The sequence below is a fragment of the Sus scrofa genome, chromosome 11, assembly GCF_054392235.1.
Source record: "Sus scrofa isolate SSC_HxYL_T2T_F1_AM1 chromosome 11, Sscrofa_HxYL_maternal_Yorkshire_Landrace_v2.0, whole genome shotgun sequence".
Taxonomy (NCBI): domain Eukaryota; kingdom Metazoa; phylum Chordata; class Mammalia; order Artiodactyla; family Suidae; genus Sus; species Sus scrofa.
In genome coordinates, this window is record NC_139393.1 from 78,391,980 (window position 1) to 78,413,231 (window position 21,252).

At 42.6% G+C, this 21,252-nt stretch overlaps 2 protein-coding genes across 8 annotated transcripts in view; both read left to right on the forward strand.

Annotated features, from left to right (window-relative positions):
* LOC102165734 (methyltransferase-like protein 21E) lies at positions 1 to 18,740 on the forward strand. Of its 4 annotated transcripts, none has more exons than XM_084982267.1 (6): positions 1 to 164; positions 1,132 to 1,185; positions 12,792 to 12,958; positions 13,882 to 13,999; positions 16,848 to 17,291; positions 18,565 to 18,740. In XM_084982267.1, exons 2-5 carry the CDS (start codon positions 1,134 to 1,136, stop codon positions 17,249 to 17,251), a joined length of 741 nt encoding a protein of 246 aa, XP_084838393.1. In that variant the 5' UTR covers positions 1 to 164; positions 1,132 to 1,133; the 3' UTR covers positions 17,252 to 17,291; positions 18,565 to 18,740. The 4 variants fall into 4 exon arrangements, with proteins under 4 accessions (XP_084838393.1, XP_084838394.1, XP_020921561.1 ...); XM_084982268.1 differs by lacking the exon at positions 18,565 to 18,740 and adding an exon at positions 12,523 to 12,687 and having other exon boundaries at positions 16,848 to 18,173; XM_021065902.2 differs by lacking the exon at positions 18,565 to 18,740 and adding an exon at positions 12,523 to 12,602 and having other exon boundaries at positions 16,848 to 18,173.
* Positions 18,317 to 21,252, forward strand: part of LOC146398708 (uncharacterized) — a 389,742-nt gene continuing 386,806 nt past the window's right edge. For 2 of the 4 annotated variants that reach the window (XM_084982271.1, XM_084982270.1), the window contains exon 1: positions 18,317 to 18,645. In XM_084982271.1, the coding sequence (XP_084838397.1) occupies positions 18,496 to 18,645 (150 nt within the window). In that variant the 5' untranslated portion in view covers positions 18,317 to 18,495. Of the gene's footprint in view, positions 18,789 to 21,252 lie in introns of all 4 variants that reach the window. The other 2 variants (XR_014819879.1, XR_014819880.1) reach the window with 1 other exon arrangement.

Genomic DNA, 21,252 nt, shown 5'->3' on the forward strand with positions numbered 1-21,252 from the left:
AGGATCCTAATACCTCTGTGAGGACTGTCTGCCAGTGTGTACAGTAGTAAGCTGTGTGCTTTGGTGCTCGCCTTTTAGGCACCATCAGAGGTCTCATCAGCAAAGCAAAAGTTGCGGATGATACTTTTTAACCTTCTAGAAGCTCAGCTAACTCGTATATATAGGTATGTCCAGACTTACAATTTAACAAACGACCGTCAGGCAGACACGTGTCGTGAAGATTGCTTTCTTTAATGGAAGAGAAACTAAATTGGGAACAAGATGGGTGATTACTCTTGCTCCAGTTTAGCCATGTGACCTCAGGAATGCAACTTAACCTGTGATTTTCCTCGTTCGTAAACTGTAGGGAAAAATAATTTGTCTTCTGATTTACTGAGGCATATTGTAAAGAAAAAAGTGGGGGCTGTGAAATGTGTTTGGGGTGCCCTGGAAGAAAGGAATGCTGTATAAAATCGTGGTAGTACAGTGATTATTAAATAACTCAAAACATGGAGTTGTCATTTTCCCAAGTTGGAATTACAGCTCGTTTAAGCTTATTCTCTGGTTATGCTCTGTTTGGGAGGCATAAAATACTGGAATTTCTTCCATTTTAAATGTTTGCTGAGATTGTGTGGATCTTCTTCTAAAGCGGAAGCTGCACGAAAAAGCCATTTGGTGGTTGAGCTATTTGATCTTGGGGATGTGCTGATGACCATGGATGAGAACAGGTGAACTTGGCATCTTGCTGTGTAGGAAGCTTTGTTGTAGGTTGGGACTGTGGTTTTCACTACACTGAATGAAACCCATTCTCTCCTAATGTTTTAGTCACCTCTCAAGTTTTAGGATTGCCACCTGACTAGTCAGTGTAAAGATGATGCCTTTCTTTCTGATACCGAGTTAGTCTCTGGTAAAGAAGGTGTTTTCTTTCTCTAGGAGCTTCTAAAATTTCTGACTTAGAATTTGGGTTTGTACTTGATAATGCTTCAATGGTCTTTTTAAAAGCATGACTTATTAGTAAGATATTTTAATGTGATTTTCTCTGCTATATTTGACATTAATCTTGATTAGGTAAATACAAGAGCACTTAACAGATAATAATTTTTGAATTGTTACCATTTGGTGTTTTAATGTATTATTTGCCTAATTTTCCAGAAATGATCAAGAAAAGATCAATGTATAGCTTAATGGATCCAGAAGCTCAAAAAGGTAAATTATGTTATGTTTCTTCTTGTAATTTCAGCAATTCTGAGAAGATAAAATAACTAATAAATATAAATGGTTACCTTTTCAGTGTTCACTAATGTCTTAAAGACAGCTAGGACCTTTACCACCTGTGTATCATCGTTTGTCTTGTGTTTGCTAATCTGTAAATACCTCTAATAATCTTTTTTTTTCTTGCCGTCCCTTAAGCCATTTATTTTTATTTTTACTTCTTGAATTTTATTACATTTGTAGGTGTACAACAATCATCACAACCAAATTTTATAGCATTTCCATCCCAAACCCTCAGTGCATCTCCCCACCCCCCCCATCTAATAATCTTTATTACCTCCTGCTATATCTGTGGGCCTGATTGTATGTTAGAGATGGTTTTGACATATAATAAATCAAATATATAGACTTGCTAGGTATTTAGAGGTTTTTTTAAAATCTGCAAAAATGGAATAGTTTTTCCCCAAGTGCTGTATACTAAATACATGGCTGTGATTTCTTATTCCTATTCCGATAGGAAGATTGCAAGAGTGATGCAGAGAGTTTTATGTCAAACTGTAAGTTTTTACCGATGCTTCCATGAAAGATGATTTTAGACTATAAAAAAAATTCTAGCTTTGTGTATGGTCCCTCTGGTGTATTAATTAGGGGCAAATACATAATGTAATTTCTCTCTTGTGGTAAGGAGGATTTAAGGTTGGATTCCACTACCAATGGAGTTATTTGGACTTGACCCACTGGTTTTACATCATCCTAAACATCTGGCTTTGCCTAGATTACATATAAGACGATCCCCATTGCCTTGAGCTAAAAAGTGCAGACATATGTTCTTGACATAGAGAGGAGAATTATTACCATGATTTGGTAGAACAGTTGTAGTACACATGTAATTCTCTTGGCTTCATTCTCTCTCTCCTTTACATACTGTAGATGTTTTCTAAGGCCTAGAGTCCTGGGTTTTTTTTCTCTCCTTTTTAAGGCATACCAGGTGGCCTCTACACAGGTGAGCATACCTCAGGCCAAGAGAGCTGGGTGTGTGCCCAGTGTTGGCAGCCTACTGCGCTTAAACGCGAACAGTTTTCCTGCAGCGAATTTTGCAAATCTAAACATTTAAAGTCATCATCAGTTAGAGACTCTAGCCGTTTAGATGATTTGAGTGAAGATGCAATTTCTGTGTGGTTTGTGAACAAAATAGCATTATTATCATTGCCGTTAGTAACAATGCTTGGTTTCAACTGTGCATACGTTAAGTTGGCAGATGACGAAGCATATGGAAGAAGATCAAGGTAAGATGGAGACAGAAGTAGTATGGAAATATTTTACAACACGAACAAACAAGGCTTCTAATCATCTGTATGGTCAGGTGAAACTTCAAAAACACATTCACAGGGAGTCCCCGTTGCGGAACAGTGGAAATGAATCCAACTAGTATCCAGGAGGATGTGGGTTCGATCCCTGGCCTCGATCAGTGGGTTAAGGATCCAGCATTGCTGTGGGCTGTGGTATAGGTTGCAGACGGGGCTAGGATCCCATGTTGCCAGCTGTCAGCTGCAGCTCTGATTCGGACCCTAGCCTGGGAACTTCCATATGCTGCAGGTGCAGCCCTAAAAAGCAAAAACACAAACAAAAACAAAAACAAAAAAAACAAAACCACATTCACAGCCACAGTGCTAAGGGGTTAAGTGTGTGCCCCTGGGACAGAGTCAGATGGCATTTTGCTGGAAAGGCTTCCACTAACCAGAACACTCAGTTCTCAAGCGCGGAAGGGTATTGACTTTTCCTGTCTTAACTCTTTTATACATAGTGTCTCATGCTTGGAAAGGATGAAGCAAACCCACAGCCCAGTTCTTCTAGTTCCACACTGGCCTGAAGACCCCATCATTATCGGATGTCACTTATTAATACACAGTTTAAGTTAGGACTGTGGTGGATGCTAAACATTCCTCTCTCAGTGGTTGCTAAGGCTGCATTAGAATCTAAACCGCCTAAACCTCAGCCTCGTTAACTATTCCAAATATCTTTGTTGCTTGCTCTTGCCAACAGCTGCTCTGCAGCTGTTAGGCCTGGTAGCAATGCGTCATAAAATACAGGGGGCCCCTCAGGGTCTGCAGCCTTGAGCAGGCTCTTCCTGGCGGAGGCTCAGTGACTCCCAAATCTGTCCCCCCAGCTACTGACTTGATGTCTTCCATGCTGCCTTGTGTTAGTTTGGTTTCTTCAAGAAGCCGATGCCAGGGAGTTCCCACTGTGGCTCAGCAGGTTACAAACCTGACTTGTATCCATGAGGATGTGGCTGTGATCCCTGGCCTCTCTTAGTGGGTTAAAGGATCTGGTGTTGCTGCAAGCTGCTGCGTAGGTCACAGATGTGGCTCGGATCTGGTGTGGCTGTGGCTGTGTAGTAGGCTTGCAGCTGCAGCTCTGAATCGACCCCTGGCCTGGGAACCTCCATGTGCATAAGTTCCCAAGCTAGAGGTCGAATTGGAGGTGCAACCCAAAAAAGAAAAAAAAAGGTGAACATCATTTGCTGCCCTTGAGGGGAGGTCTGCCAACCACTGACACTTGGCTCCCAGACCCAGGGCGCTCCCTCGCTTCAGCCTCCTGCGTCTTTGTCTAGATGATTGTAAGTCGTTTAGTTAGTTTCTAATGTGGCCTCAGCTGCTGCTGCCAGAAGTGAAATCTCAGATACCACCTTTGACTGTGTCTGCTCCTGTCCTTATGATTTTTTTCATTGGCTCTTGCTCACCCTGTGGAACCAAGGTCAACGTTGCCTGCAGCAGGTCTGACCGCAGCCTGCTTCTTCAGGCTTATTTTCTACAGCGGCTTGTTCACCAGTTCCACGGTCCTCCTGAGTCTGCCTACACACCCTGGGGGGTGTTGCATCTCCTAGGGCCTGGCCTCCTCCCTTCTCTGCTTGGAAGCCTCCCTCTTCCCTCCAGCTCAGCTCCGATGTCTCCTCCTTGAGGATACTTCTCCTGATTCTTTTTCTTTTTCTTTTTGGCTGCACCTATGGCCTATAGAAATTACCAGGTGGGATTGAGTCTGAGCTGCAGCTGTGACCTACGGCAACACTGGATCCTTCAACCTGCAGTGACAGGCCAGGAATTGAACCCGTGCCTCTGCAGCGACCCAAGCCACTGGGGTCATTCTTTTTTTTTTTTTTTCTTTGCTTTTTTAGGGCCACACTCATGGCATATGTAAGTTTCTGGGCTAGAGGTCGAATCGGAGCTACAGCTGCTGGCCTACGTCACAGCCACAGCACAGAGGGTCCCAGCCACGTCTATGACCCATGCCATAGCTCACGGCAAGGCCAGATCCTTAACCACTGAGTGAGGCCAGGGATCAAACCCGAATCCTCATGGATACTAGTCATATTCCTTTCCGCTGTGCCACAACGGGAACTCCCTGCAATCAGATTCTTAACCCACTGCACCACAACAGGAACTCCAGGAATATTTCTTTTATTGCATTTATCACACTTCATTGGCATTTGTTGTGGTCTTTTCCTGCTAAGATCCCAGAAGCAAACTTTGAGTCCAACTAAATTTGGTTCTTTTTTTTCCCATTTGCATCCTGAGCAGTCTCAGTAAAAAATGAATTTTCTTTCTGTGGTAAATGTAGTTATCATTTGAGCCACTTGATTAAACTTGTGGCCTCTGTATATTCTTGATGCTAAGCAGACATCCAGACAAAAAGCCATTTGTGAAAACTTCTCAGGAATTAGTTTCCACAGGAGAGCCTGAGACCTTGTCTTTGCTGACGCATTCAGAACTGTGGCTTTCAGGTTCGCATGTGACCATTCACTAATCTGAAAATATCTTTAACATCTTTTCAAAAAATTCTCTAGGTATTTCTCAGAAGCATATGACACTCATCTTTGAATAGAAGTTTCAGTTGAGTGACAGTCTCTTTCATTTAGTTGAGGGTTTTTTTACTCTAAATTTCACTGACAGGTTTTCATGACAGCCTTCAAATGGAAGCTTAAATTCACTTGTCATAGCTATTAAAGAATTTTTTTTTCTTTTCCTGTATTTCTGTGATCTGACCCTTCCTTTTATTATTGCTGTTATTGACCTTAAAAGTATAGAACAGAAGAATACAGACAGAGCCTCTATTTTTGAAAGCTTGCTGCAATCCAGCCTTGGAAGTCAGTTCACTGTCAAATCTTCCTCTTAAGAAAATCATCATTGTAATATCGCAGGATCTTGCTAATTTTTTCTTCATAATTGAAACCCTTTTAATTCTCTGGAGAACAAGAGCACCTGCTAGTTGTTTTTTTTTTTTTTTTTTCCGCTATCAGCAAAGTTTAGTAGCAGGAAAATGGTGTTAAGAAGTTTTTTTTTAATAGCAAAAAGCATTACAATAGATAAGCCTAAGATGTCAACATAATTGTAATTCTTTCTTAATGATGTTTTATTAACAATCTGTTTTAATATTTATGTTTCAATATTAAGTTCATTTATAAAATAATACTCTAAGATTATAGTAGATAGCTTTTATCTCAAGGTATAGATACCAGAAGTTTTCTGCTTTTCATGTAGGGAAGCCAAGATTCCATACCTTGTGTAATAGTTCCTGGTTTTAGTTATTTGTCCTGGGGCCTAAGTGCTAGATGACAAAGACAGAATGTGTGTGGAAAAATTATTCATCAGAAATGTAAATTAAATCCCACTGTATGATAATGCTGTTAATTTTCAGAGAAAATTACTCCTCAAATCTTACCCCCAAATCAAAGAATATTTGCTCATTCACCAACTTCTCAAGAGTCAATCCCATAACTGACAAATCACTAAGCATACCCTTGGAGAGGTCTGCTCTTTGCATGTTATGTCGGAACATAGGTTGCCCGCTTTTATTACAACAAGGCACCTTTGGGGACACCTCATAATAGTGCAGCTCCTTCCATTAGATTCCTGGTCAGCTCTTATCCTTGACTTTGCAATGGTGATATTGCTAAAACACGAAACCCGTCTTTTGATTTAAACAATTACTGTTAAAATTGTCTCCCCAGAATCTTTAAGCAGAAGTTAGTGCTGAAAAAGAGCCAAGTGTTAAGATGGACATAATTGTTTATGTGTGCATATTTGCTTTTAAAACCCCACGTATTAGAGTTTGACACATTATTTCAAGTGGCTGAGTTCAGTATATTTTGATTCCTGACTATAAATTATGCAATTATTTATGAGGGTCACTTCTTACCGAATGGTTGGTATTCATATGGTCTTTAAATGCTAAAGAGAATATGCTAATTTAAAGCATGGTCAGTTGTATTTTCTTCAGCTTGATAATGTTTTCTATAGGCTAGGTGGTCATCCAAGGTAAAGAACTAATTTCAAGTGACCACGTATGATGGATAGTGTTATTTTCGTGTTCATTTAGAGTATATATCCAATTTACAGTGGTTATTGTTTCACAAAATCTCTTTGAAGGTTATTTGGGGGGGTGTAAATCATTGTGATTACATAATATATTCATATATTGCTCTTAAGGGCTGCACCTGTGGCAAATGGACGTTCCCAGGCTAGGGGTTGAATCAGAGCTACAGCTGCTGGCCTGCGCCACAGCCACAGCAATGCCAGATCCATAACCCACTGAGCAAGGCTAAGGATTGAACCCACATCCTCATGGATCCTAGTTGGGATCATTAACTGCTGAGCCACAAAGGGAACGCCGCACATATATATCTTTAATCTCATTTCCTTAGAGAAGTGAAGATGTCATTCTTTTAAAAAAACCAAAAAACTAAAAACCGGAAATGACTAGCTCTATTTATCTGGAAAGACAGCAAAAAAACCCCCAAAAAACAAAAAAACAAACAAACCGCAAATAAACCCAGAAGTCATTTGTTATTATACCGTAGTTGTTAGGACAGTGCTGCTAATTTGGTCAACTAACCTCTAAAGGAAAGTGCAAAGTCACAGATGTGTTTGGTAGCAGTAAATATTCACTGGCAAAGTTTTTATATCAAAGATTGGAACTTTAGGCGATGCTCCTGGGATTCCGTGTACTCTAACATCTATTAATCCCTGATACCTTAGGTGACTTGTCAAAGAAGTGCTGCATTTACAAGGAGTTTGCAAGGAGGCCCAAGAGGGCATATTCAGTTAAAGGTCAAGGAAGCAATTAATGTTCTCTGCTTTTCCCTAAAGAACTTCCACCGCAAAAGCAGCCCCTGCACCCCCCATCCTAGCAAGGCAAGTGAATATAGTGAGATGAAAGTTAAAGTTCAAATACAACATATTACCAATATTATTTGGGCCTGAGAGCTCTGCCTGAATATGAATGCGTGCCGTTGTTTAAGGAGAAATAGAGTGAAATATATTAGAAGAGGTGGCTCTTGCCAAAGACTATCGGTTTTTCATCTGTTTGTTTTCTCTGCATCTCTGCCAAAGGTCAGTGTTGTTGGTGGTGAGAGGGTGGGTGGGAGAGGGGGCCTATCTGTAGGGTGCAGTGAGATTAGAGGTTTTTGGAGAATTGCTTGTTCCCTCTGGATAAAGGCTCAGATAAGGGACCAGAGAATGTAGGACAGGAAATCATCTTCGCTGAAAGTCCCAGCAGGGGCAGTTCCTGTTGTGGCTCAGCGCTAACAAACCCGACGAGTATCATGAGGACGAGGGTTCGATTCCCGGCCCCACTCAGTGGGTCAAGCATCGGGCATTGCCATGAGCTGTGGTGTAGGGTGTGGGTGGAAGATGAGGCCCGGATCTGGCATTGCTGTGGCTGCGGTGTAGGCTGGCAGCTGCAGCTCTGATTCAACCCTTAGCCCGGGAAATTTCACATGCCGCAGGTATGGCCGTAAAAAGAAAAAAAAAAAACAACAACAACAACAAAAACCACCTTTTATTTGTTGTTTATTTACTTCCTATTTTTGGATCTCAGGACTGAGGTGTGAGTTAATCATACCCGTCAGGTCCTGGTTCATGCTCCTCACGTTGGCAAAGCCGCACTGTTGTATTTTGTCTCATTCATTTTTTCATTCATTCCTTCCTCTTTCACCCATTTCCTACTCCCGTTTCCTTTTCTAGCGTCCTCTTGGCACCCACCCTAGTGTGTTTGATATGGATTTTTGATAAGTATTTTCACACATATCCATGTAAAGACTTATATAAAAATTTGGGAAGGGGGCAGGATGGCTGGGTTATAGGATCTTTGTATATTTAATTTAACAAAGTGCCATAAGATTGCTCTCCAGAGTTACTGGAACATTCTATACTCACTAGTGGTATCTGAGGTTCTGTCATACCCACAAGCCCACCATCACTCATCACTGATTTTTGTCAGTTTAATGAGTATAAGGGATACCTTGTTTTAATTTGCATGTATTTGAGTTTGAACATTTCCATGTTGCTTTGTGGATTTTTTAGTTTCTTCTTTTGTAGTCTGCCAGTTTATATCCTTTGCTTCTTTTTTAAATTAAAAAATTATTTTATGAGTTCCCGTCATGGCGTAGTGGTTAACAAATCCGACTAGGAACCTTGAGGTTGCGGGTTCGGTCCCTGCCCTTGCTCAGTGGGTTAACGATCCGGCGTTGCCGTGAGCTGTGGTGTAGGTTGCAGACGCGGCTTGGATCCTGCGTTGCTGTGGCTCTGGCGTGGGCCAGCGGCTACAGCTCCGATTCAACCCCTAGCCTGGGAACCTCCATATGCCGCGGGAGCGGCCCAAGAAATAGCAAAAAAAAAAAAAAAGACAAAAAAAAATTTTATTTCATTTTATTTATTTTTTCTTTTTTGGCCACCCCATAGCCTATGGAGTTCCTGGGCCAGAGACCAGATCTGAGCTGCAGTTGTGACCTACACTGTAGCTGTAGCAACGCCAGATCCTCTAACCCCCTGTGCCAGCCTGGGGATCAAACCTGCATCCTGATGCTACAGAGATACCCTCCGTCCTGCTACGCCACAGCGGGAACTCCTCTGCTTATTTTTGATGTAGTTGCTGTCTTTTTCCTTGTTAATTTGGAGATTATACAGATTTCCTATATATTCTAGATATTAGTCCCTTTTCAGTCTTAGACATTGTAGGATATCTTCTCTCACTGATCATCTTCGAATCTCATCCATGACGTTTTTTTCCCTAAATAGAAATCTTTTTTTTGTTTTTCTTTTTAAGGCGGCATATAGAAGTTCCCTAGGCTAGGGGTCCAATTAGAGCAGCAGTTGAGGCCTATGCCACAGCTTGTGGCAATGCTGGATCCTTAACCCACTGAGCCAGGCCAGGGATTGAACCTGCATCCTCACGGACACTATGTCGGGTCCTTAACCTGCCGAGCCACGTGGGAACTCCCAAAGAGAAATCTTTTGATATAAGGATATTCACCCCTTCTGGGTGTTGCAGGTTTTAGGAAGATTTCCTCTCTCCAAATTCACAGAGATTATCATCCTACACTATTTACCATTACTTTTCCCTTTTACATTTTGGTCTTTAATCCATCTGGAATCCAGCTTCATAAAAGATTTCATGTAGCGATTCAGTTGTATTTTTTCCATATAATGCGCCAGCTAGCCCACTCTCTCTGTGTACCTGGGTCTGTCTCTAAGATGCCAGTTTTGCCCATTGGTCCCTTTATCTCTTGCAGCAGTACCATACTGGTTTTGTTACTATGGCTTTGTGATATACCTAACTATCTAATAAAGCAAATATTCCCTCACCCCTTTGTCTTCTTTTGCAAAATTTTCTCTTCACAGATATTTACTCTTCCATTTAAATTTTGAAGTAAATATATCAAGTTTCTCAAAAAAGCTCATTGGAATTATGATTGAACTGCATGGACCATGTGTGACATTTTTATAGTATTAAGTCATCGCATTTAAATGCATAGAGTCTCTTTCCATTTATTCATATCATCTATTATTACTAAAAAATATTTCAAACTGGCACGTATCAAGTTGGGACTGCCATAGGTCATTTCAGCCTTGAGGTGTGTACAAGCATTTTGAAAGACAGGTTTCGAATGGCAGACATTTAGCATTACAGGATCTCGAGGTAAGCAGTGATTCGAGTCTCCTTGAAAACGAAGGACTGCAGCCCTAGATACTATTGATTAAGTTCTCTCTGAGGCAGGACTTTGCCCAGCTCAGCCTACCTCCTGAAGAAAGCATCCCTACATGAGGGCTGACCTTTTAAGGCGCAGCAACCTCTCCCACTGGGAAAAACCATGGCCCAGTCCACACGTTAGGCTGGTAATTAGATGAACAGCTTCTCCTCTCTTGCAAGGAGACTAGAAAAGGAGGAGGATGTGGGAAAATGTGCCAGAGTGTTCTAAAATATATAATATATGAATACGATATATAATAACTTCATCGATTTCCTGGATCGTCCCCTAATGGAGCTGTTCAAAGATGCCTCTTTAAGTTCCCAGTTCCTTCTTGAAGTGACAATCTTACTTTCCTTCTTTTTTTGTTTTGTTTTTTGTTTGTTTGTTTTATTTACTTTTTTTATATTACTCAATGAATTTATTACATTTATAGTTGTACAGTGATCATTACACCCCCATTTTATAGCATTTCCATCCCAAACCCCCAGTGCATCCCCCCACCTCCCAACCTGTCTCCTTTGGAAACCACAAGCTTTTCAAAGTCTGTGAATCAGTATCTGTTCTGCAAAGAAGTTCACTGTGTCCTTTTTTCAGATTCCACGTCAGCGATAGCACATGATGTTGGTGTCTCGACAGTCTTCCTTCCTTAGTTGACAGTGATGTCGCCTTTCTGCAGTAAATACCACTCATCTACAATTTCTCCTCCCTTGTCACCTCTGTGTGTAGATGCATGGACACCACATCACACATGACCTTTTCTTTGTTTAATACATTTTCGTGTGTGAGAAAACGCATATGAGATCACTGTCTTAGCACATTTCAAGCATACAGCACATCGTTATTAACCGTGGTCGTCCTGCTGTAATGAGGTCTCTACAACGTCTTCGTCTCGCGTAACTGGAACTTTGTACCCTCTGCCATCATCCCCGTTTTCCCCACCCCTTGGCCCTGGTAACACCATTCTACTCATTGCTTCTATCAGTACTTAGAGAATTTTCAATCAAATACCACACTATCCAGTATTTTCAATTATAGGATGATCTTGTTTTATCATTTGGTTTCATGACCAAAACATAGTAATGGTTACAATGACAGCAGTCGTCGTAATTTGCTGAGCTCCATGCGACGCAGTGCTAAGCACTTTACCCACAGCATCTCATTTAAATCTCCCAACGTTATTTCCTGCAGGTGCTTCTGTCTTTACATTTTACAGATAGGGAAATGGAGACTTGGAGAGAGACGTGTATCTTTCTCCGCAGTAGTTTGTAAGTGCTTAGAGACAATTGGTGTTTTATTTAATTAATTTATTTATTTCGTCTCTTTTAGGGCCACACCCAGAGCATATAGAGGTTCCCTGGCTAGGGGTTGAATCAGAGCTGTCTCCGCCGGCCGACACCACAGCCACTGCAACGCGGGATCCGAGCCGCGTCTGCAACATACACCACAGCTCATGGCAACACCAGATCCTTAACCCACTGAGTGAGGCCAGGGATTGAAGCTCAGTCCTCATGTACACTAGTCAGATTTGTCTTCCATTGAGTCACAACGGGAGCTCCCTTATTTATTTAATTAAAAAAAATTTTTTGACCATACCTGAGGCATTTGGAAGTTCCCAGGCCAGGAATCAAATCCAAACCACAGCTGTGGCAATGACAGATCCTACAGATCCTTAACCCATGGCGCCACAGCGGGAACTCCAATAGTTGGTGTTTTATAAATTACATCATAGCTTTTTAATAGAGGAGAAGAGAGCCTTTGGAACAACCAAAGAGGAGCTCAAATTTTGGATCCCTTTGTTTACAAGTTTCATGAGCTTGGTCAAGTTGATAAAGCTCTGAGTCTTAGTTTTGTTATTTGTAAAAATACAAGTAATAATGCCTACCTGACAAAGTTGTTGCAAAAGTCACAGGAGGTATTAGATACAGTATATTTGACATGGTCTGGCGTGTGAAGGATGAGCTAAGTGATTGGTGGCTAATGTTGCTTATGAAACTTATTGGATGCAGCCGATGTTAAGATGCCATGAGTTTCCTACAAATAATAAACATAAAAGTAAGTAATAATGAATTAATGCAAGGGTATATTGTTGGGTGATACCGGATGTCTTCAGTCTGGGTAAAGGTAGGTCATAAAGAATAGTCTACTCTTCCAATATTGAAATAACTGGAATTGCACTGTGTAACCAATACAAATAGCTAAGGTCTTATATTCCATCACCAGTCTTTCTCCTGTTCTAGATGAATAGATGGTAGCCTTTAAAAGATAGTGCTTAAAAAAGTATATCAATTATTATTTGTTTCCTGTAGCTTTGCAGAAATGACTAGACTAGTGGTGACTTCAACCTTAGTGAAAATCAGAAAGACGTTGCTATACTGATGCATGCAAGGTGAGCTTCTGTTAAGAGGTATTTTCAAATGGTTTACCTTCCTGTGATTGCACTGCACCCACCCGAAGTCATTGGCTATTCAAAAGTAAGTGAGAACAAGTAGAATCGCTGCATTTCCCTCAGGTTCTTTTCCTTTGTCATGGTTTTACGACCGAAACCACAGACACTGCCTTTTTCTTTCTCTTTCAGAGAAAAGAAAGGCTAATGACGACGAGAAAGTGGTTGCAGAGATCATGCAGAGATGTTTCGTTCCAACTTTGATAACAACCACCTGCTGGGAGGGATTTCATTTTGTTGGTCATGAGATTCGGATTACTGAAGCCATGGATTGCTATGGTGCTGTTGTTTGGCCATCGGTATAATTTCATGCAAAATTTGCTACGTTTCAATGATTTTTCATCCAGTTTTTTCATTATTATATATTAATTGGAAGGAGAAGAGAGGTTCCATAGTTCTATTTTGTGACCTCAAACAATAGTACATTTAGAAATCACAAAAATGCTTCCACAAATTAATCCCGACTTGTAGGGTTAATGAAGAGACTTGTTTGTACCTGCATTTTTTGGTGACTATAACTCACAAAAGTTTAGAAGAGTAAGCATTTAATTTCCCGTTTAACTCGTTCCCTTTGAGTTAAACAATTATAATGAAGTCTATCAGTCTCAACATGCAGAATATTCTAAAAGACCACTATTCATTTGTCAATTGTCCTATGAAGGGTGCAGGACCACCCCCACCCCCACCCCCGCCCCACCTGGCCCCCCCAGTCCTTGAAAACACACTTTTTTTTTTTTTTTTTTTTACTTTTAGGGCCTCGCCTGAGTCATATGGAAGTTCCCTGGCTAGGGGTCTAATCAGAGCTGCAGCTTCGACCTAGGCCACAGCTTGTGGCAATGCAGGATCCTTAACCTACTGAGTGAGGCCAGGGATTGAACCCACATCCTCATGGACACTGTGTCAGGTTCTTAACATGCCGAGACACAGTGGGAACTCCAACACACACTTCTTTAAAATGCCTGTTGTTATTACAAGTTGCTTTCTTTAAAGATAATCAAACCTAAGTAATTAAACACTGTTCTTACTTCTCTTTCTTCCGCAACAAACTCCAAGGGCTTTTTCTATCCTAAATGTTGAGTCTATTGGAGAATGTACTCCTGGGTGTGACTGTCTGAGGTGACACCTCATAGATTTAGTGGGACATTCATCTAATTAAGTGTCTTTTTACTTTCGTGATTACTTGCCCAGCACTACTTTTTTCTTTCTTTTTAAATGTTCATAGGCCCTTGTTCTCTGCTACTTTCTGGAAACAAACGTAAAGCAGTATAACATGGTTGACAAAAATGTGATTGAAATCGGAGCTGGAACTGGGCTCGTCTCCATTGTGGCCAGTTTACTGGGTAAGTAGGCCTTTTTGACTCAGTGATGAGCCAATATCATTAGCTGCTTTTACTATGAGATGGTCGCATAGTAAATCTAGTTTGCTATGACCTGGGCCGTTTTTTTAACCTTTATGGTTTAAATGGGCTTCATCAGGAAACTCTGCTAATTTTAACATCACCTAGCTGGTTTCTTTCACAGTTTTCTGGGAAGCTGTCTTAATTCTTCTCACGGGGTGTGGGTCACAAGGTCTTCTCTCTGGGAGGAGCACCCCAGCATCCAGGATGCTAGGGGTCATATGAAACGCTAGACAAGGGAAGACCCGACTATGGTGGATGTGGATGTTCCTTATTTAAATTTTAGCCCCATTTCCACATTCCCACGTAGCTGTATATTCCTTTTGGGTCTTGAAGTCCTATGCTTTTATGAAAAAGCACCTGTTAGAATAGAGAAAGAGTATTAGAAATCACGTCTGCTTCTAAGTGTAAGCGTTTGCCCTTGCATTCATTCCCACAGTTCACTTCTGTGCTGCTCTTCCATCCCTCATTCTCTCACCAGCATCTTCTTTTCCAACTAAGCGTGTGATGGCCTCTTTGTATGCCTGAGCCTGCTTCCGTTCAGTCTTTGTGTTGTGGTTGTTACCTATTCCACGGCCTTAATCTGGCTGCCTTCTCTGACGTGCGCTGCCCAAGTCCGTCTTGATTTCCTTGATCTTCAGAAGTGCACACCTGCCACTTGAAAATCTCAAGAGGAATTCAAGATTTAGCCATTTATGACCTTCCACACACTGGAGAGATATAGGCCTCTTGAAGTCCCAGCCCCCCAATATTTAAAAAAGTTTTTCTCTGTCCTGCTGTTGCTTCCCTTTAGTGTGGATAGAGTCAGAGGCGCTAATGCATTTAGACCTGAAGGCTTCCTGATCTGGGGGCAGAATTTGTGTTCTGGGAAGTTGTTCATTTCATTAAAGTGAATTGATCCTTGTATAATGACCCACATTTCACAAGCTGGAAGCTGTGTTTAGTGGTGGTGTTTACCCTCTAGACACAAAGATCTTAAGGGTCAGATAGTTTTTATCCCTGTGGGGGGTGGGGTGGAGTCATTCCTTATCTTGGGATTTTAAAAAGATTTGTTGAAAGTGGTGGATCCCCTCTCGCGAGAATAGATTCCTGTCTCTGTGATTCCACCAATGACGTGCACATTTCCCACCATTGTCACATGTTCTAGAAAACAGAGTCGATGGCCAGAGAAACTTGCCGTCATGGATCAGGAATGGGTTCTAAGCTGGTCTGGGCTGAACTAGACTTCTCTTCCTATTCTGCTTCCTCATTCCTTACCTGAGTCTGTTCTTGTCTGATGATGTGGAATTGGCCAGTCCTCGATTTATTTACACATTGTCTTCAGGCTCTGCCATTGCTTAAAGTTCAATTTAAGGGCCACATTTTATGGGTTATTGGTTTCGCATTTCTTCCTGAAAATTACCATCAGAATTCCCTTTTAATTTGGTAATTGTTTGTATCTTCTTCATCCGAGCATTCTGTCCTGCATCTGTGATCTTTTTTTTTAATTTTTTAAAGTCTTATTGAAGTCTAGTTGATTTACAACATTGTGCCAATTTCTGTTGTAGAGCAAAGGGACCCAGTCATATATGTGTGTGTGTGTGTGTATACATATGTATGTGTGTACACACATATATATACACACACATACATATTTCCTTTCTTATATCACCTTCCATCACGGTCTATCCAAAGAGACTGGGCATAGTTCCCTGTGCTGTACAGGAAGACCTCATTGCTCATCTATTCCATATGTACTAGTTTGCATCCACTAACCCCAAACTCCCCGTCCATCCCACTCCTTCCCCCCTCCCCCTTGGCAACGACAAGTCTGTTCTCTATGCCTGTGAGTCTGTTTCTGTTTTGAGGATAGGTTCCTTTGTGCCATATTTTAGATTCTGCATATAAGTGCTATCATATGGTGTTTGTCTTTCTCTTTCTGACTTACTTCACTTAATGGGAATCTCTGGTTGTACCCATGTTGCCGCAAATGACATTCTTGCATTCTTTTTTTATCTGCCTTAGTGGTCTTTGCTGTCATAGTACATATATGTATGTGTGTCTGGGTATTTTTAAAAATTTTATTGAAGCATAGTTGATTTACAATGTTGTTTAATTTCTGCTATATAGCAGAGGGACTCAGCTATACATGTATGTGTTCTTTTGCTAATGTCTAGGTTTTAAACATCTCTTGATGGGAAGAAGAGTCACACTTATAATGGGGTCAAGCTGAAAACATGGGCGTAAACATGAATGCATGATACTTTCTGTGTAATGACATTGAAGTGTCTCCTCTCCTCCCTCCACTGCTCACACTTGAGCAATGCCTGTGCAACACCAGGCTGCTCAGTGTTATATCCACTCATTTGGTCTCACTTGACTGGGGCTCAGATGTTTTTAGGGAAGGACTTGTTCCTCTTTCAGCAGGGACATCTGATTGTTCCAATGAGGGTACCAAATATTTTAATTTTCCCTTTCTCTTGATTTTTTTTTTTTAGTAGATAAATAGAAAATAACAACAGCAACAATAACAAAACATCCAAAAAAAACCAAAAAACAAAAAACAAAACCCAAGAGTATAGACTAATGGAATGGAGTGCAAAAGTGCCATGTGGGAATCTAAATTTTTTAAGGGGAAGCATAAAGCTGCCTTCACATCCATTTCAAAGGGATTTACCTCCTGTGCGTGCTGACCAGTCTTTTCCTTGGGGCAGCAAACTGTGCAGAATTGCAGCGTGCCTGGTGGGTTGAAACCTGACTGCTCTACCTTCTCCCAGGAGAGTCACTTTTCCTGCGGTCCTTTATTTCCCAGGTGCACACGTGACGGCCACAGATTTACCTGAGTTACTGGGGAATCTGCAATACAATCTTTCCCGAAACACCAAAATGAAATGCAAGCACTTGCCTCAGGTGAAAGAACTCTCCTGGGGCGTGGCTTTAGACAAGAACTTCCCCAGGTCGTCCAACAGCTTTGACTACATCCTGGCCGCCGACGTGGTCTATGCGCACCCCTTCCTGGAAGAGCTCCTGCTCACCTTCGAGCACCTGTGCCGAGAAACCACCGTCATCCTCTGGGTCATGAAATTCAGGCTGGAAAAGGAAAACAGATTTGTAGATAGATTTCAGGAGCTCTTTGACCTGGAGGAGATTTCCAGTTTCCCTAGCCTGAATATTAAGTTGTTTAAAGCCACGAAGAAAAATCGGAGGAATGCGTGATATCCTCAAAGGAAGACTTGGCAAGTGGAGGCAGTTTCCGGTAGATTATGGCTTTAACAAAGATCCTGGATAATCTGATGTAGCACTGACTTTCCCCAGGGGAAACACACATATACACACACACACACACACACACACGCACGCACGCACGCACGCACGCACGCACACACACACACCCCTCACCTCAGACAGGGATTTTTCCCAGGTTCAGCCCGGGGGTGCTAGGGGATGGCTACGCCGTTCCGTGTGCTAATTGGTTAGGACAACGTCTGCTTTCCTTCTCTTTCTAGAGCCCCATTTCTACTTATTCTCATTTTAATAGTGCCAAGATTGTTCCTGTTCATGTGTAACTGTACAATAAGGGCTTTTAATCTAAAATATATTCAACATAAGCTTATGTGAGTCTCTCGTTGGAAATAAAGAAATGGACTACAGCGGGCTTTGCAAATAAAGCTGAAAAGGCAGACCGCGAGTGTGATGGTCAGTGCGAGATTGTCGTGGTGTCAGGAGCGCCAGCGTGTCGGACTCTGCCTTCTCTGCTTGGCAGGAGGGTCTCCAACAGAACCTCTGAAATCAATCAAGCTGGTGGATTGGAGGTTACGGGCAAGGACATTTCACGCTAGTAAATGAAAAATGAATGGAAGAAAGCAAAAAAGTTGTGATTTTGGAGGCGTTATTGTCTTATTTTTAAGCCAAGTACAGTTATTCTGTAATCGCAGAAACAGAAATAAATATAAAAATTTAGGTTGAAAATACACATGAAAAGATTTCAGCTTCTAATCTCAAAGAACCAGACAGATGGCTAGTTTTAAGGTTTAAAGCTCTTCTGATGAACACATAGAGACCTAAATATTTGAAATCCTGTGTGATTGTTTTTTCAGAAGGACCTCAGAGATTAGAATAAAGTCTGAAGTTACTGAAATTTGTGCAGAGAGCAAAATAGTAGGATTTTGTACCATGGAGCAGGACTGGGGTGGTTCGTAACTCTTGAGAGTTCTTACTGATGTTTGTTAGGCTGGCTCTGTGCCTTGGGGGTGGTAGTTGCTCAGCCCTTTCTGTTTTGCTGGAAGTTCTTGGTCTACTCTGGGTGGAGCAGAGCTGAAACGATTATTTCCTAGGACTCTGACATTTAAGCCAGGATGCAAATGTACACTCCCAGTGGGTTTTTTGGAATGCACAGTTCGTGGGGTCAGCTCTCAAGAACAACCAGTGTTTACGCCCCTTTGTAGTTCTTATAGCCCGAAATGTACATAAGGTCAATTAATCCTCACGGCCATTCTGAGAGTCTGTGTAATATCCTTCTCTCCACACAGATAAAGAAGCTGAGACTGCAGGGTTCGCGGGGTCCCTGCTCCAAATCCGCACAGCCTCGGGGTGGCATGGCTGGCACGCAGGTCTGAGTCCAGAGCCCGTGGGCATTTTTGTTTTGTGTTGTTTTGTGTTTTTTTGCCATTGCTCTGCCTTCGTGTATCTAAACCAGTACTTTTCAGACTCTTTTGTGAGTGAAGCCATTTCTTCCAAGTCAATCTCTGGAAAGGTAAGCCGAGGCACTAGGAAAAGATGAAAATCTTTTCCTCTATTTCCGTCCTAATCGGGTGCTCAGGGCAGGCTCGTGTGGAAGGTGACTTTGAAGCCGAGCCGCAAGGAGGTGAGGGAAGCAGCCCTGCGGGCATCTGGGGAGGTGTGATCCAGGCAGAAGGGACAGCCGTGCGGCCACCTCAGAGCAGGGGCACACTGGTCCTTGGGGTGGAACGTGGAAGGCGGATGAGCTGGGAGCAGGGGTGCTCGGGGAGGCCGGGGGACACCGCGTGGGAGCGGCTGGCGGGGGCTGAATCGGTTGGGACCTTCGGGGTGGGCTGGGCTCTCCGGACACCGACCCTGAGGTGGCATGTGATGTGCAGGTCGGTTGTAGGGCGTGTCATTGGGATCAAGGCCCGGGAAGGAGCAGAAGGAAGCAGGGCGGAAGCAGAGGTTGAGCTGCAGTGCAGGCCCAGCCATAGCCTCAGGACCCCCGATGGGGCTCTGGACCTAGGGTGGCCTTTCAGGGTCGCCCGGGGTTGGGGCGAGATGGCTGAGCCTGGATAACCCCTGTCGCTCAGTCCCTGGACTGGCTGCCCTGGAAGGCAGTGACCTTGGGGGAGGTGACTCCCCTGGGTGAGGTGTCTGCCAGCAGCTCTGCCATCGGCGAGGTGCTTAGTCCCTCTGAGAGCCTGGGCAGCACAGCACGATGTGCCAGGACCTCAAGGCCATGGCAAGGACTTCAGCTTTTCCTCCAGGGAAGTGGAGAAGCTCTGGACAGTTTGGAGTAAGGCCCATCTGGCTGACGTTTCTAGAAACCATGGGCAAAAGGACCAGCTGGGGAGGCTGGCTGGGGTTAGGAGGCAGTGGGGTCTGTGGCTGGAGGGGGTGACAAGTGATCATTTCCAGATGAGTCTGGAGGCCAAAGCCAGCGGACAGTCTGGCCGTGTTGAATGTGAGCACGAGGACAGGCTGGCTCTGGCTTGTTTGGTCCGAGCTGCTGGACGCAACATCAGCGGTTGGCTGAGGGTGGCTGGTGAAGTTCACACAGGGAGCAGGTTGGAGCCCTGAGGTCGCCAACAGTGAAATCACACACAGCTGTGTCTGAGGTTATTTTTGTTTGTTTTCTGTTTGTTCTTTTTTTGAAATTCTGCCAGCCTTTCCCCGAATTATGTTAGGATCTATTGACTCTGAAAGAATTTACCACCCCCTTGGTTTTGAACTGGTCAGCCCAGTTCTAAGCTTCCTAAACTTCCTAAGCCACCCAGAGGCTTCTAGGAGTGTTTCAGGGGCAACAGCAAGAATCTTGGGGTAACAAGTGAAAAAAAAAGGCTCCTCTGCTAAAGAATGTCTGAAGAGCCTAGGAAGCTATTTTTAGGCAGCATGGATCAAGTGTCCTTTCACACACTGTTGGGACTGAGCAGCCATACGGTTCTTTACATCCTCTTTCTCTGAGTGTCAGTCTGTCAAACACAATGTTCAATAGCCATTGTTTCCCTCTTATTTTTTTTAGCAGTCACTTGCAAATTTTAACACCCACCCACAGACCCTGTGTCACTCCTGCTTCACTCTGCCTGTTTGTCTGCTTTTATCTTTTTGCTGTCGTTTCTCCACACTTTTCTAGATTCGATTTTACACTAATTTGAATTCCAAAAGATGTAGTTTGAGGAGCTTTTTCCTGTCTTACGGTTTTAGTGGTTTTTTTTTTTTTTTTTTATGGTCAGGAATTGATGTGTTAACTTTAATCCAAGGGCTGTGAAATTTGCCTTTCCTCCTCCCGGCCTCCCTCCCTCCCTTCCTCTCCCCTTCTCCACTCCCTCCCTCTCTGTTTCTCACTCTCTTCTTTCCTCCCTTCCTTTCCTTCTTTTGCTTTTTTTTTTTTTTTTTTTTTTTCCTTAACAACTATGCCTCTGAAAATCTTGGTCCAGCATTTGCCATAACTTTCTGCGTTTCTGATGAATAAAGAACCTGGCTGTCAAGGTTTTAATCGAGATTATCACAGAAGAGTTCCTGCTTCACAGCAGACACACCAACTTGCTGATGATACTCCTGTAGCTTCAAGTTTACATGTTCCATACGTGGCACCGTGAGAGTTTTTTCTCCCCAGGCTGTCTCAGCTGACTTTAGGAAACGCCCGTACTGTATGAAAAGCGTCTGTCTTATTAGCATTTACCGATCTATCCTACTCCGATTTGTACCAGTTTTTGTTGGCCAGGATTGTAAAACATTGGTTTTCATTCCATATTTATATTTGGTTCTCTTTTTGGATAAAGGATTGTGTTGGGGAACTTCCTAAGCAATTTGGAGCCAAATAGCATAAAGAAAAAAGACGAGGCAACACATCAGAATGAAATGTTCCTGTGTTTTTTCCCCTTTAAATCCCCAGATTCCAGAAGCTTGCAGCTCTGTGAATACCCGATCTTTATAGACAGAGACCCTGCCCAGCTTGCTTTAAGCAGTGCCATTGGTATAAGAGCAGATAA